Source organism: Dermacentor silvarum, chromosome 3, assembly GCF_013339745.2.
Source record: "Dermacentor silvarum isolate Dsil-2018 chromosome 3, BIME_Dsil_1.4, whole genome shotgun sequence".
Classification (NCBI taxonomy): Eukaryota; Metazoa; Arthropoda; class Arachnida; order Ixodida; family Ixodidae; genus Dermacentor; species Dermacentor silvarum.
Genome location: NC_051156.1, coordinates 13,182,480 through 13,199,567, shown reverse-complemented (window position 1 = coordinate 13,199,567; position 17,088 = coordinate 13,182,480). Strand labels below are relative to the sequence as shown.

Genomic DNA, 17,088 nt, shown 5'->3' with positions numbered 1-17,088 from the left:
ACCGAACTTTCAAGCAAGAAATTGCCAAAGAAAATATCTACGATAATTCTAGGGGAAGCTCTTTGTTGTTTGAAGCCAGGACGGGAGTATTGCGGACTAAGATGTACCGAGTCAAGTACCAAGGTATAGACATGTTGTGCCTTGCGTGTGGAGAAGATGAGGAAACGGCTGAACACCTCATATTTTTCTGTAAGGGGCTTAACCCTACAGTGCAAGGCAACGGGGCTGATTTTTTCAAAGCATTGGGGTTTAGGGACAGTGAAGGCAAAATAGACTTTAAGCGGGTAGAAATAACCAAACAGAGGTTATCTGATTTGTGGATAAAATTAAGGCAGGGGTGAAATTTCACCCACCACAAAGTACAAATTATGTTAATAGCCATGGCTAGGTGGCGTATGCCACCGCCCGATTTAAAGGGTTCAGCCTCATCCATCCATCCATCCATCCATCCATGTAGTTTTATGAAGTGTTCACTAGATGGTGTAAGTCCGTAGCTCTGGTTGGCATGGAGACCGCTATGTATGTATGTATACGCATATATACACATATATGTATATGTATACTATAACCGGAAGCCGACTCCCACTTCCATTTCCACTTCCGGTTCCGCTTCCGGTTCCGGAAGCCAGCTTCCGGCTTCCGGAGAACGCTTCCGGCGTTTTTCTCTCTCGTCCGTAGCTAGGTGCAGGGTCTTTACGCTGCGGTGCACAAGGGCGTTCGTTCCCGACGCGCGTTCTCTTTCTCTCGTTCCCGACGCGCGCTCTCTTTCTCTCTCGTCCGTAGCTGTGGTTTATCCGAATGATCCCCCGGTGCTTCGCCCACTCATCATCATTCACTTCGTGGATATGCTGCGATTTTTTTTATATAAATACGCATTTGGCGCCGCAGCTAAACGTCGCCTCTCCTCCCTTCCTCCCGTCCCCCCACGGCCTTTCGCGCGATAGAAGTCGCGTTTGCTCTCTATATATGGTGATTGTAAAGGAGGAAAGAGACGCTTAATTCTGCAGCCCTTCAGGGAGCACGGCGCCGAACGCGCGTTTGCTCTCCGACGTGCGTTCGCTCCCCGTGAAAGCGCGCGTCCCTCGCGCCCTTTCACTCGCACATACAGCGTCCGGAGCGCGGCGACGATTTCATTGCCGTTGATGTCATACGGATCCTCACGGCGACGGCAACGGCGACGACGACGCCGACGGCAGAAATCCGCTTTGGGGTGTCCATATAATTGCTATCGCAATAAAAATCCCGCTAACCAAACACGGGCAGTTTCCCAAAAGTCAACTCGCAAGCGGGCCCCGAAGGAAGTAGCAACAGCGTCAGAAGACGTTGCCTTGCCTATGCTATTTGTTTGGCGTCATGCCCCCATCCTATAGTCGTTTCCTAGCTCCGTGGAGCAGTTGTCACTGGGAAAGGTTGTCCTTGCAGTGGCAGGTGCACGATTATTATGATGATGACGATGACGATTTCGCGCAGTTCGAGCGGCGTCAGCTGAGCTACGACAGCCGCGAGCTGGAGACCGAGGTGCGTGGCACGTGGGCCGCCTACCTGGAGAGCGTGCACGAGCAGTGCGCCAGCCTCGGGGCCAACCGGGCCTTGTACTCGATGAGCCTGCACCAGGGCGAGGATGCAGCTGCGCGCATCGGGGACGGGGCGCGGTTCTACATGGACCTGGTGTCGCCCCTGCACAAGGCTGTCACCCTCGAGTGGTCCAAAACGTACAGCGCTCTCATCCAGCAGCTCGCAGAAACCGCGCAGGCCGAACCCGACCGCAAGGCTGACCTAGAACAGGTGGGCTTACTCAGCGCTGCGCACCATGCGTGCGTTTAATTTGGTGTTCCTGTAGCGAAGCGCTGAATTGAGCTCTGCAAACGTTCCTGTTGTATAACATGGAGCCTTTCAATGAATGAATTCTGGGGCTTTTACAAAACCACGATTTGAATATGAGCCGCGCCGTAGTGAGCGACTCTGGTATAATTTTGACCTCCAGGGGACCTTTAACGTGCCCCCAATGCACATGACACGAGCGTTATTGCATTTCGCCCCCCATCGAAATGCGGCCGCCGCGGCCAGGTTTTGATCCCGCGGCCAGGTTGTGATCCCGTGATTAGCAGCGCGACACGATAGCGGCGGGTCGTGGAGCCTTTCCAGGGCCGTTCTTAGCGTAGAGGGTCACTTCTACGCTAAGAACGGCCCTGGAAAGGCTCCACGAACTTCTTTCTTACCTCTTCTTTACCTTTCTCACTATAAAATCATCGTTGTGGTTGGCGCATCGTAGCCTCGATCAGCTGCTTTTGTGCCACAATACCCAATTATTTTAATAGCCAAATGGCATACCGTGACGGCCACTGAACTCCAATCCAAGTGCGACTGACATTATCTAAGCCTGCAGACCAAACCACAGGTCGTGAATTGTAAGACTTCTCAGCACTTCGTAGTAAATAAAAAGAGTTCGTTTGCGAGATCAAATAATATGACATGATGTCATGCGGCGAAGCTATTTCAAGTCGATAGGCGTAGCGGTAGAATACACAGCGGTATAGATTCCACGGTGTCTCTCGAACACTTGTCTCCCGAAAACACAGCAGCTGGAAAAAAAGCTGGAGACTCAACGGCGACAGGTGGATTTTACGCGCAAGGTCACTGCTTAATAGTTGTATGACTACAACGTTGATAGCAAACGCACATAGCGGCAGAGATCAGTGCATTTTTTTTATCTTCAATCACTTGTCCCCTGCTTACGTATGTTTCTTCGGAAAGGATTTTCACCATTTTGTGCTTTTATGTTTTTAGGCACCCTCTCAAGAAACAGCCATGCCCATCGTTACTCGCAAAATCTTTCTCTTTCTTTTGTCCGTTTTTTCCGCAGTCGGGACGCGAAGTAATTAGATCTATTAAGATTTCCTTATTCCGCGTCTCGAGTGCGATTTTCTTTCCCGGTATTCATTGCATAACAATTGATAAACGTTCATCTGAACGGCACGTCGCATCGCTTTGAGGTCCCGGTTGGATGCTATCAGTAGTGGACACGTCGCGTCATTGATTGGTGGCACTAGAATCACAAGTGCGCGCTGATTCGTTTTCTGCAGGTATAAAGGTGTACATTCCACGGAGTACATCGGCACTTGCCACGTTGCAGATGCTTTATGTTAAACTAAAATCGCAGCAATCGAACACAAGAATAATGCACTTTGCGCAAGAATTGATCAGTAGGTGTGAAGACCTGAGATTTGACGGAGAAGGGCGCTCATGAATACAATACGCAGAATTCCCACTTTGGTACTATAGCAGGCGAATCGCAGTGCACAAAATCGCTGTTTGGAAACTTCCGAATTAGCAATGCCATTTAAAAATATTAAAGGCCAGGACAAGGATGGTTACGAAAAGTGTGAACCATCCTCCCATGAGCATTATAGAAGAGTTAGGCTAGGATAAGTGTTTGTTTTAACATGGTCAAAAGAGTACCACTTTGTTTTCGCTTCATTTCCGCGGCAACATTGCATTTCAAGGTTCGTATTATTCAACATAACTCATGACATCGTTTGTTTGCCTGGTTTGCTCGATATCGCCTACAGGCAGCGAAGTTTATGTATGTGCAGCAGCTCGCGTATACAATAATGAGGAGAGGAGGTCAATTATTTTATTTTATTAATGTGAAAGTCTTATATGCCCATGAAGCCGAAAATCCGGCGAGCGTCCGGCGATGGTACCCCAACACACGTGACCAAGTGATGACGTCACGTTCCCGGCGCTGGACCTGCTGCGGCTCGCACTGCAAATCCCACAGTGAACAGCCACAGCGTCGGACGGACGCCACGGGCCACACCCAAAAAATTAACTTCAAAAATTGAGTTCACCCACGTTGAAAGTAGACCTGGCCACTACCAAAATTGACTGGGCCCTACCGAAAATTTGGGTGGCCCACCTCCACCATTGAATTTGCCCAATCCGAAAAATCAGTTGACCCAGGTTCAAAACTGACCTGGCCCCAAATTTATGTTGCCCAATTCGAAAATTGAGTTGACCTACGTTCAGAAACGACCTGGCCAACTCCCACAACTGACTTGGCCCACACGCAAAATTTGCGTGGCCCACCCTCAAAATTGACTGCCCAATTCGAGCACAAGACCTAATGATCTCGTCATGTGATATAGTGACGTCACCAAAAACCTTAAGTTGCAAGGTCACATAACGAAGTTATGACGTCATGTGACAATGTCACGTGATAACGGACGTTGATATAGTCCACACGCTCAGAATGATGCACTTAAGTAGACTTAAGTGCCTCTGTCGCTTTTTACCAACGCCTGTGTGAACCAAGCTACTGAAGATACCGTGTGTTTTGCTACTGAAAAATACGGCCGTGAGGCAAACATTTGAACAAAAACGAAGAAGCGGTAATCGAGAAGCACTCTTTTGAAGTTTTTGAAATAACAGAAACGCTGGTGCCCAATCCGAAAATTCAGTTGACCCAGGTTCAAAACTGACCTGGCCCCAAATTTATGTTGCCCAATTCGAAAATTGAGTTGACCTACGTTCAGAAACGACCTGGCCAACTCCCAGAACGCATACAGATACTTGGTTCACTGGTGCAACTAAAGGAACTCTCACACTTCTATCAAATTGTTTTTTGTTATTATTCTAGGCAACTTTTGCACTGTGTGTCGCAATCAACAGACAAATGAACATGTACTGTCGTCCAAAAAAGTTTACGGACCACGGGATTTCAGGAAACCCTAAATATCCGAAGAGCCTTTAAAAGTTGCCAGCAAAACAGTACATCACAATGCTGTTCGCTTATACCAGTGAAAGCTGGTAATGGGAATACCAGGCTGCGTTTTGAGGCTGCGGAGATATTCAGCTTTTTGTCAGATCCCTTGGTCCGTAAACTTTTTTGAGTACATTTAGGCTATACTATCTACTGATGCCTCCAGCTTATTTTTCTTCCACAGTGGGCTTTCACTTCCCGCACAAAAGTGTAACCGATATTTCTGCGCCTGTAGAGTACCTACCGGCATAAACGCACTCTCACTGAACGCGGTCATTCAAGCCTTCGCGCTATTATTTCTTGGAAGCATCTCTTTCCCTGGTGACTTGTGGAGCTGGACCTGCGCATCGCTACATGGCAGCCATCCTGCCTGTACTGAGCAGCCTAGTTGTGCTTGTGGCAGCCCATCTTTACCTTTGAAGCTCCTTGAAGGATCGCCATCAAATGAGTCCGAATGCACCGCATTTTTTTTTTCAAGTCTTCTGCTCTACATGTTTCAAAATGTGTAGTATTGCCCCCTCAAGACACCCATAGCCGTCATAAGTCTACCCTGTTGCTGGACTCGTGGCCAGTTATGCAGCATGCATTTGATAAAATGTTCTCAAACGTAGATTGTTTTCCTTTTGGCCGGTTGCCGTTTTTCACATGGTTACCGCTGTTATACAATCATCACCCTGCGAAAGACGAGCGATACGTGTCCGAAATGTATTTAAATGGCGTCGCCGATTCTATAGCAAAAGAGCCTTGTCTAATCAGATAACGCGTGCCAAGCGAATAGTATTGTACGATAGACTCTCGAACTTAAGCGAGCACCAGCGATGACATTTATATGTACAGTTGAACGTTGACCCGTCAGCTCATATTTGAATGACCAGCGACCGTGCTCAACGCTATCGTTGTAATTTCAGTGGTGATGCTCCTTTCGGGCCCAATATCGCCCTTATAAGGAGTAAAATTATTACCTCGCATTCATGACAGTGGTCGGTTTTTCAGTCACTACAATGTGACAACATTTCATTTGAGCTCGCTCATAGCATAAAAATACTTTTTGATCAAGCAATCAAAAGGGCAACATTGCACGTTTTTCGGCGGAACGTTCAAGGCACAGAAACATGTAAGCATTTAGCAAAGCTGGGCGACGAAGATAATGGAGGATGCAAATATTCTGTTCCCGGAGTACAGCAGTGTGCGTGACAGGAAACACGTTTCTCCCCTGCGTCGCTGTCATTGTATTGCGTTGGCACGAAGTAACGGTGCTAGGTGCCAGGAAGATTTCCTTCAAGGAACAAAAGGGACAAAAATACGTGCATGGAGAGGCTACAGCAAGACGCTTGACCCTTGAGAGTGAACTTCACTGGAATACGAAAGTGACGAAAGAAAAATACAAGCGGGTGCAATTTTTACCTGCAAAGTGTGTCTCGCTCGAGCGAAGTAACTGACAGCTTGCTCATGGCTCGCCAATTTTCAATAAATTTAAATCAGATCGGATGTGCCGGAAATCCGATAGCTTCATCAAATAGGTAGGTCATTTGCCTTGGAGGGGCCAAATTCGTTGGCCAGTTTTTCGCAGTGACACTGATGCGGACAGCTCGGTGAAATATTTTCTGCCACCATGTTCTGAAGGTAGTCATCACTTTGTGACAGCGTGGTTTCGATGCGTGTTCTGACATTAAGTAAATTCAAGAAATCGTGAAGGTTTCTTCGCACGCCCTTCGTTATTTATCGAGTAAAACTATGTTCAGTTTACAAGATGTCTGCTCAAGAGCGGACGAAGGAAAGAAAGTTCAAATTAAACAGACAGTGCACTCTCAAGGGCGCTTAACTGCTTACTTAAAATTAGCTATTCGACTACCTGCCATGAAGAAACCTGATTGTATATATTTAGCTCCATATTTACTATATGCAGGTTTCTGAAATAACTGTAGTGCGATATTTAACTTGGTGTAGCGGTCAAACATCTACGGTCAGAACAATGTATAGCGGTATCATTCTTTCCAGTTCGCATGCATAAGCGCCGCGTTTCTATTCTTGTAAATGAAGAGAAAGAAAATAGGCCTTGCATAAACCACTGCATGAATGGCAAATGCTCTCAGAAAACTGATGCAGGTTTACCTAAAATTGCCCGAGTAATATTTGGTTCTTAAAAACAAGACGCCATCAAATCTGCACGTAATAACTCCACGGGAAAACACATTTAGTTGTCTCCTCAACGTGCAACAACTGAGCGCTATGATAATTTTAGAACATTTTTTCTGGTAATAAACGCTTTTTACTGTTTAGTTGGTGGGGAGCATGTGATTAGTGCGGAAATTGAGAGCTGTTAAGCTTAACAAAGATGGATTCTTGACTTCGTGCTGCATACAAAACGTGTACCGACATCGGTTGTAATGTTGCATAATTATTAATTATAAGTACTGTCTGCATAAGAAGAACCCTTTCATTTCAGCCTAGGATGATACTCGTAAAACAAGTACATTCCAGAGAGATGTGGACCGATCGTATGACGAACACAGCAGCAACCGCGGTCATCCAATGAATAATAGCAATAACTTTTAGGAAAAAACGAACATTTGTGAATTCGGTTTTTGATTTCATCTATAGAAGACAGCTGCTCTCAAAAATGTTTCATCGGCACATCTTGAGTGCGATTACTGGCGAGTTCGTGTCACTGTATCTTGACAATGACAGGAAAAGTTATCACGCCATTTGGCACATTTTTCAAAGCGAGAGAAAGTAATAAGCTAAACCTTGTGAATACTGCACGTCATGCGTCACTTGTAATTAAAGCAGTTCATGCCCCCGCATGCTTTTATAAAATGAAAACAAGCGCAACAAACGAGAAAACAAAACAAAACCACCCACCGGGGTATGAAGGAGATGTTATATGTGTTTTTTTTTTTTTGTTTCCTGTGCAGAATATTTAACCGTCAGGCATTCGTGCTTAGAATCACCGCGAGTTTCTGACGTAGACTGTATGGCATTCTTGTGATGACCTCTCCTTACCATCTAACTACGTTCTTTCTTATGTAATTGCACGCTTATCTGATGCGTACTGCTTACTGCAATGACGAACCAGGACCAAAGCTGCGACAGCTTATTCTCCGAAAAGTACCTTGGGGTGTCCTGACAAGGAATGCTAGCTTACCTTGTCTGCTAGAGCAGTTTTGGGGCGTTCTTTAGACAAAAACAAATGTTTCATTTGGGGTAATCAGTGATCCAACAGCAATTTTCAGCCATTTAGATGAATTAAAGTGAAACAAAATGTCTCTCACAACGCGGGATATGTTTAGATATCATCATTATTGTCATCTTCAGCGTATTTTTACGTCAACTGCAGGGCGAAAGCCGCTCCCAGCGATCTGCAATTACCCCTGTCTTTCGCTGCCGAATTCCAATTTGCGCCTGCAAATTTGCTAATTTTATCACCCCACCTAATTGTCTACCATCCTCGACTGCTCTTCTCTTTCCTTGGCACGCATTCTATAAATATAATGGTCCACCGGTTATCGGCCAAACGCTTTACATGACCCTGCCCAGCTCCATTTTTTCTCTTAATGTCAACTGAAATATCGGCTATCGCCGTTTGCTTTGTTATCCAAACCGCTCTCTTACTGTCTTTTAACCTTAGGCCTAACATTTTTCGTTCCATCGCTCTTTGTGCGGTCCTTAACTTCTCTCGAGTTTTTTATTAACCTCCAAGTTTATGCCGCTTATGTTTGCACCGGTAGAATTCCATGACTGTACACTTTCCAATGACCATGGTAAACTCCTAGTCAGGATATGGTAACGCCTGCTCTATGCACTCCAACCCATTTTTATTCTTCTGTAAATTTCCTTCTCATGATTTGGGTCCCCTGTGGATAATTGACCTAGCTAAATGTACTCCTGCACAAATTCTAGAGGCTGACTGGCGAAAATTAATTTGTTTCCTTTCCAGGCTAATAAACATTACCTCTGTCTTCAGCATAATAATCTTCAACCCTACTTTAACGCTTTCTCTGTTAAAGCCCACAAGCATTTGTTGCAATTCATCCCCAGTGTTGCTGAACAGGACAATGTAATAAGCAATATCCTCACTCCTAAGCAGTCCCAATCTTATAGCTTGAATACTACTTCTGTGCATGCAGTGAATAGCATTGGAGAAATTGTGTCTCCTTGCATGACATCTTACTTGATTGGTCATTTTCTACTTTTCTTGTGCAGAACCAAGGTAGCTGTGGAATCTTTGTAAATATTTCCCAAGATATTCACATATGTCTCCTGTACTCCTTGGTTACGCAATGGCTCTAGGACTGCTGGTATATATACTGAATGAAATGTCTCTTCATAACCTTTGATGTCACGCAATCACTGATTGTACTCCACAGATTTCTCAGTTACCTGATTTATGACATCGATGTGATTCATTGTAGAATGTGCCTTCCTGAAGCCAGCCTGTTCTCTTGGTTGATTGAAGTGAAGCATATGGACCTGATTGTATTGAAAATTACCTTGTAACAAAATTTTGTACAATACTGAAAGCAAGCTAATTGGCCTATAATTATTCAATTGTTTAACGTCTCAATTCTTAGAATAGTATAATATTGGCAATCTTCCAGCTATTTGGTACTCTTCAAATCGTGAAGCAATGCGTATAAAGGGCTGCGATTGTTTCAACCATACTGTCTCCTCGATCTGGTATACAAGCTGCTTTAGTTATCTTTAGTCAAGCTGCTGCAAAAAACTGGTACCCTATAGAATTACGAGACCTACGGTGTTCGCGCATCAGTCTTCTTTCGACCTCCACGAAGGTTGTTTAGTACTTAATATCTGGCTAATTAGGGGGGAGGGAGGAATAATTATTATTTTTTTAATTTGGAATAATGGGCGTGCCTTTCGATGGCAAAGCTGTTATAGCATCTTAAAACATTCCATTCAGCGGTTCGCCATGTGCGATGTTATGAATTATTTTTGTCGCGCTTAACTCTTGGCACGCAAAGTACGAAAGGTACCGCGCGCAACGACACTAGCGACATCAAAAGCTGTACCACTGCCTAGCTTTGCAATGGCCAGGTCATTGCGTCAGCTCGAATCAGCATGCGGTACACGCTGCTCCCGATTAGCAGGAAGCAACACAGACATCAACAGCTTGCCACTTACAGGTGACTACCGATTGCCGTCGGTCTCACCCGAGTATACTGTGCCATATTGTGTCAGTTTCTTTCAGCTTGGCTAATGGTAGGTGTTGCACTTCATACGTGAAAAAAATGCAGATCCCAGTCTCTGTGAGAATCGATGGTATGCGAAGCATTTTGCTGGTATCCGGCTATGCAGCACCATTCGAGGTTCTTCGAACAGCTACCAAATAGACAAACGCACAGCCGCACGAAGCCGGCATGAGGCAGATCTTTTTTTCTCCGACCAAGAAACGATGCGTGTTGTTTCGTTACGACCTAGACCGGCCGCAAAAGCGGTGCAGTCTAACATAGCGTCTTATTAATATCTGACGTGAAACACGCTAAAGTAGATTAACTATAACTCGCACGTTTCATTGCCGAGTTTATGGCGCGTGCCGCGCGACGTCCCGCACCCCACCAGGTGTTCGAAGGAGCTAGCTCGAGATGACACGAGAGCAAGTGTGCGAGCGACGTTGGCCCAATGGCTAGAGCATCGGGCTGTTCTACTCGGGCACCGATGGTTGGTCCCGCCATCAGACTCTTGTATGAGCTGAATGGGCCGTAGACGCTTTGCTAAATATGTCTCTTAAAGAAGTCTCAAACAGTGTGGGACAGGAACGTAGCGACCTACCGTAAAGTATCGAGGACGAGCCCAAGAATTCTTCGCCTTAAGAGACAACGTATGTGCAGGGGCACACAAGATACAAAGGTATGTATACGTATGTGTTACTGTAGGCTCAGTGACAATATTCAACGGGGACGGCAAGCCTTACCTCGCATCTTGTAACTGCAGCGCGCACACGAGAAACCTATTTGTCCTCGTTTCTCGTGTGCGCGCTGCAGTTACAAGATGAATAGATACCAACTCGCCCAACTTTCAGTACCCTTACCTCGCAACTTATGTTTTTAAAGCACTTTATTTGAACTCAATAAATACACCTACAAGAGAGAGAGGAAAAGAACGATTTATTTAGACCATCGAGATCGTTGATCTTGAGGACGAGTGGGTGGTTTCCTCATTCCAGGACTCCACTGGTCATGGCTGCTCGACGAAATATACCTACGAATAACGACCCTTTGCAGTCTGCGCTACCAACAACCAACTGCCAACAACAGTCCATTCAGCCAGCGAGCCGAACGCTTCGAAAGAAAATTGTTGGCTTCGTTGTCCACATACATAAATAATGCAGTAATCCAATGCTGTTTTACTGTTCATCTTCGCAGGTATCAGCATGGGTGGAAGAAACAGGTCGCCAGGTGCTGGAGGCCATGCAAACAGCGTTCGCGGCATTCGAGAACCAGGTGCGGGTCATCACTAAGAACGTCGAGCTCTTCAGCGCCCAGATCAGGAAAATCCTCGAGTGAAGCCGAGCTCCATGTCTGCCGTTTCGGCCTCCGGGCTCATGGTGCCGTTCTGGCATCTTTTCTTTTCTTTGTGGAAATAAACTTGGCTCCCTCCTTCTTTTGCTTTACAAGGTTACTTGATTACAAGGTTACTTTACAAGGCTTCGGTGTAAATCACGGTGCATCCATTTTGTACCAAAATAATCAGTTTTAATGGTTAAGGTTTTAAGGTAACCAGTTTTAATGGTTAAGGTTTTAAGGTTTAACCAGTTTTAATGGTTAAGGTTTAATGGTTAAGGTTAGGCTAAGGTGAAGTTTTAATGGTTAAGGTTTAAGGTTTAACCGGTTGTAATGGTTAAGGTTTTAAGGTCACCAGTTTTAAGGTTTTAATGGTGTTGAGCGAGGACAGTGGGCCTCTTCGGTTAACCGTCCCTGACAGTCGCGGACTGTCCGAAATGCTGCATACGCAACGCTCATTGGCTGAAAGCACCGCCTCGGGCAGTCCGGGACTGTCAGGAACGGATAATCGAAGAGGCCCAGTATTACCCTGCGATTTATGAGGGACTGTCTATATACATGACAAAGTTGCGTAATGTTGATGTGCCTAATATGCATAAGTTGCATACGGTAATTGGGTTATAACGTGGATTTCACGTTATTTTCAGGCTTTCACACAGAGGAAAAATATGTATGCCGCTGTCTCGAAGTATTGGCGCTAAAGAGAGTAAGGTCGATGGTAGGGCGGGGGTTCGAGTCTCGTGAGGTTCTTCGTGCAAATGATTCCGAAACACAACTGAGCCGTGAAATTTGACCATTTCGTCGAGGCAAATCAACCTGGCCCACGATTGCCTCCAGTGGCCTTGACCTGGCCACCTACCGAAGCCGGTGCCGAGCTCGGTGGCTCAGTCAGCTAAGGCGTTGCGCTGCTGAGCATGAGATTGCGGGATCGAATCCCGGCCGCGGCGGCCGCATTTCGATAGATGCGAAATGCAAAAACGCCCATGTGCTTGCATTGTACACGTTAAGGAACCCCAGGTGGTCAAAATTAATCCGGAACCCTCCACTACGGCGTGCCTCATAATCAGAACTGGTTTTGGCACGTAAAACTCCAGAAAGAAGAAGAAATGGTTCCGAATAAACCCTGATGTGACAGGAGGGCACTCATACTTTTTGCGTGTGGTCAATGCAGGAGATGTTCTGTCGCCCACATAGCAGCAAGTCGCTAAGAGTATCTTTGGAATTGATTGATAGAAGTATGTTATTTATCACAGGCTGGCTCTTTTGCCTATAGAGAGGAATGGAAAGGGGAAATTTTTTTCGAAAGGACACTTGCATTTTGAAGACTCATCTAAACTAGTTGTAAACAATGACCGCATACATGCGCAATAGGCAGGAGGGATTCCAAAGCCGCCGATGGTTCTGGTCGAGAAAATTTACTACTATACGCGAGATCATATGAGCTTTTGATGCGGAGCTTTCTGTGCCTCCTTTGGCAATATATATATATATATACATATATATATAATTCTCGCGTGCTGGTTGCTGATGTCTTGCTGATTACACAACTACTTGGGTCACTGGCTGTGCACACTGGGTGGTGCCTTCACAGACAACTTGAGCCACTGGATATTTGCGACTGGGCATGTGCCACTGAATATATGTACAATTGGGCAACGTGGGCCACTGGGTGCGAATCCATACGAATTAACTTATTGGGCCACTGCATATGTGGAATAATGGGCGTGCCTTTCGATGGCAAAGCTGTTATTGCATCTTAAAACATCCCATTCAGCGGTTCGCCATGTGCGATGTTATGAATTATTTTTGTCGCGCTTAACTCTTTGCACGCAAAGTACGAAAGGTACCGCGCGCAACGACACCAGCGACATCAACGTGGATCCTTTCCGGATCCACGTTGCATGGATCCTGAAACGAAGCTCGGGATCAAGTAAACGAAGGTGACTATGACGGTGGTCTGAATGGGACCATTATATCGCCTTCGTTACGTGCATGACGTCGTAGAGCTCAAAATTAAAAGCGAGGGCGACATGTGCTGTTGTGGAATAAGTTGAAATATTACTATAAATCTTGCTCTTCTGATGAAGTTCTTGTTTTTATTAACCGCGCTTTCTACTTAAGTTTATAGCGATTATCCCTGTATTACGCAATCCTCGCGATTACTCAACGTTTTTCTGTCATTTAAATCTTACAGTTTTTTTTATTGCACCATAAAAATACTGAGCGCTATCGACAAACAACCCATGAAACACTCTTTTCTTATTCCATGGTCATCATTCAACAGACATATAAATGAAGGAAGGGACAACGTTCACAGAAATCAGTTGAAAAGTTCATTTACACGCACCGCCCAATTCATGGGTTATGCCTCGCAGTGGGCCCGTACCAACTACGTACCCATCAGGATCATCATAACTGTCATCATTGCCTATCCACCTCAGTGGGCAAGTGCCAAATCCGGACTATATCAACCGCGGCAACACTGCCCCGCAGATCCGTTCCAGAGTGCCGGTGGCGCATAAGCGACGAGACAATTGCATCGGGCATTTCACTGAAGCTCGGTTGCCCAGGAGACGGGCGCACCGGCCCAGCATGTCCGTTCGCGCCAAAAGAGGCCGGGATGGCGCTTGTGTTGGCCAGCGCGCTGCGCTCGCGGATGCCTGGCCGTGCCAAGGGACTCGCGATGGACATATTGGCCCACGCGCTGACAGAGCTCAACAGCGGCCGGCTGCCGGCGTTCTGCGCAAAATTCAAGGTGTCCTTCAGCGCGGGCTCGGCCGACGACGCCGGCGACGCCTCCAGGCCTCACCTGGACGACTCGCGCCGGGACCCCTGCGTCGTCATCGGTGAGCTCGGCTGTGAACAGTCCGCCCCTTTTTTGCCTCTTTTTGGCAGCCTCGGCTCCCTTGGTGCCCGATACAGGCCGAGCGAACACCTTCAAAATAGAGGAAAGCCTGATTGGTGTGGCCGGGGTGTCAGTGCACCAACGTATCGCGCTGTTTATCCCGCTTGTGGATCTTTTTGCCCACCACTTCGACGTGCGTGCTGACAAGGCATGTGTTGTAGTCATGTGTCCCTGCAACTACTGTTGCTTGCACAAGTCTTTCGTTAGCGCTCTTTTTCGTGAGCCTATCTACCAGAGACGGCTCCTTTTCGCGTTTCTGGCAGCGTTGCGTTCGTGAATCTTCGCAACACGCTGTTTGAATAGTTTATTACCCGCAAGCTCTGCTGACTCCTGGCCTTGTGCCCACCGTGTAAACAGTATTTTGCTACTTAATATTGTGTGTACCGAGTTCGGCTCTCATCAATGGGGCGGAATAAGTACTGTGGTAGAAAGGGCAGTTCTCGTTACCTTTTGTATACGGCACGTTGTGCTCCTGCATGCATCGCAGTGTATATGTACATCAACGGTTGTGCACAGTGCCGAAAGAAACAGCCACCATTAGCACGCCACATGCGTCGTTACCGCTTTTTTTTTCTCTTTAATTAGAAGGATACTTTCGCAAATTTAAGCTGCACCAAATCAAAGCTAACAGCTTCCACGCCACAGCTGCAGTCATGATATCATTGTACACGGTATGCATTTTAGGGCGAATGTTTTTTAGGCCACTATCCAGCCGCGTCACATATACCCATCGACATTAACCACACCATCGACTACATTATACCATTATTTGGCGCTTTTTGGTCTTCCCTGGCCCTTGCGCCATCATCATCATCACCATCATCATCAGCTTATATTTATGTGCACTGCTGGACGAAGGCCTCTTCCTGCAATCTCCAATTACTCCTGTCCTGCGCTAGCTGATTCCAACTTGCACCATAAAACTCCATTAATCGTCACTGGCAGTCATAATACTCAGCCAGTTAAACTTTCTTCGATATATTGAGGTTGTGTTCATGATGCCTTTCACCGCATCGGATAAAACTTGACGGATTTGTCGTGCGGTGTTGATGACGTCTTTGATTTATGCACCAGAACCATAGAGTTATTTTAATTGTAGGAAAAGCTCTCCATAGGGCCCATGCATGGATTAGGCACCCGCACGGGTTCCGCCGTGATAAATCGATCTGATAGTGGCCAGCTGCTCAGATGCCTAAACTAACAATAACAGCAAGCAACATTGTTTTATAGTAAGTTGGAACAAAGGTTCATGGTATTTAACGAAGCTGTCTTTAGGAGCGGAAAACAGCGCTAAACGACCGGACAAAGACAAGGACACAAATAATAGCGCTGACTAACAACCAAGGTTTAGTTCTAGTTGTAAAAACATAAATACCAGTTAGCCAGCGCCACCATAAATACCAGTTAGCCAACGCCACCACTCACAGTGAGTGGTGGCGCTGGCTAACACTCCCAATGTTAGTTCTAGTCGTAAAAACACAAATTGTATAATTTCATCTCGTGCACTGCGCATCATAGCCTTAGTTGCTTTTGCGCCATAAAACCATATATAACTAACTAACCAGTAAGTGGATGGGGAAATGGCGCCGCGGTAGCTCAATGGTAAGAGCGTCGCCCGCGTAATGCGAAGACGTGGGATCGTTCCCCACCTGCGGCCAGTTGTTTTTTTGATCCATTTTCATTTCCATGAATTTATCATTTCTATAATTGAATTAGTAAGTGCAAGTAATTTCCCCTGTGTTGTCTTTCATGTCATTGTTTGTTGGCTTCTTATAATAAATATTTTTATGACTTTCATAGATTATGAAAATGCATTTGATTCAGTAGAGATATTAGCAGTCATAGAGGCATTGCGTAATCAAGGAGCACGGAGGGCATACGTGAATAACTTGATAAATATCTACAAGGATTCCACAGCACCCTTGGACCTTGGTTCTCCACAAGAAAAGTAGAAAGTTACCTATCAAGAACGGGATCCGGCAAGGAGACACAATCTCTCCAATGTTATTCACTGCATGCTTAGAAAAAGTATTCAAGCTCTTAGATTGGGAAGGCTTAGGAGTGAGGATCAACGGCGAATATCTCGGCAACCTTCAGTTTGCAGATGGCATTGTCCTATTCAACCACAATGAGGACGAATTACAACAAATGATTGAGGACCTTAACCGTGTAAGTGTAACAGTGGGGTTGAAGATTATTTTGCAGAAAACAAAGGTAATTTTTTTTTCAGATACTGCAGGCCCTTTCCGGGCATGAGTGGGTACATCACTGAGTATGGAAACAGTACAAAGCATAAAAACAAATAAAGACAAATACAGTCATTGTAGAAACGCGAACACTGTAGAAGTAGTATGCTACAAAGAAACGAGATAGAAAAAATTGAAAAAAAAAACTCAGCTGGTCGGGAATGTGAACTACTACATGTCCGAAAATGTCATTGTCTCTATGTTTTTCACAAATGAGTCAAGTGTCGTGCAATTCACTACAGTGCCCTGTAATTTGTTCCAATAAACTATGGCCTGCGGGAATAACGAATATTTATTAGAGTTTACTCTACTAAATGGTAGGCGGATGGTTTTACAGTGGTTAGTTCTGTTAGTTCTGTGGTTAGTGGTTAGGTTAGGTTAGGAACAGTCGTTCTGTTAGTTCTTAGACATATACATAGCCAACAAAAATAATTATTTTCTATCTAAATGTGCAAAACACATCAAGAATAGGCATAATTAACAAAAAGAAAAAAAATATATTGTACAACCTTTTTAGCAATAGGGGTAAAACCCCAGGCGATAAATTGGAAGTGGGCTTCACCCCAAGGCACCTAAGACTTCGTTTTCAATTTGTACAGACAGCTCTCATCATATGTGAACCATTCATGTACATTTCATTTGCTTTACATCACATGT

The 17,088-nt window shown here is 45.5% G+C and overlaps 2 protein-coding genes across 4 annotated transcripts in view; both read left to right on the top strand.

Moving 5' to 3' along the window:
• LOC119444217 (uncharacterized) overlaps positions 1 to 11,370 on the top strand; it is a 68,963-nt gene extending 57,593 nt beyond the window's left edge. For 2 of the 3 annotated variants that reach the window (XM_049663211.1, XM_049663210.1), the window contains exons 9-10: positions 1,471 to 1,785; positions 11,143 to 11,370. In XM_049663211.1, coding sequence (XP_049519168.1) covers positions 1,471 to 1,785; positions 11,143 to 11,283 — 456 coding nt within the window. In that variant the 3' untranslated portion in view covers positions 11,284 to 11,370. The remainder of the gene's footprint in view (positions 1 to 1,470; positions 1,786 to 11,142) is intronic. The other variant, XM_049663212.1, reaches the window with a different exon arrangement.
• A 2,520-nt stretch (positions 11,371 to 13,890) lies between these two features.
• LOC125944182 (uncharacterized) overlaps positions 13,891 to 17,088 on the top strand; it is a 67,533-nt gene continuing 64,335 nt past the window's right edge. The window contains exon 1 of the mRNA XM_049664496.1: positions 13,891 to 14,126. Coding sequence (XP_049520453.1) covers positions 13,901 to 14,126 — 226 coding nt within the window. The 5' untranslated portion in view covers positions 13,891 to 13,900. The remainder of the gene's footprint in view (positions 14,127 to 17,088) is intronic.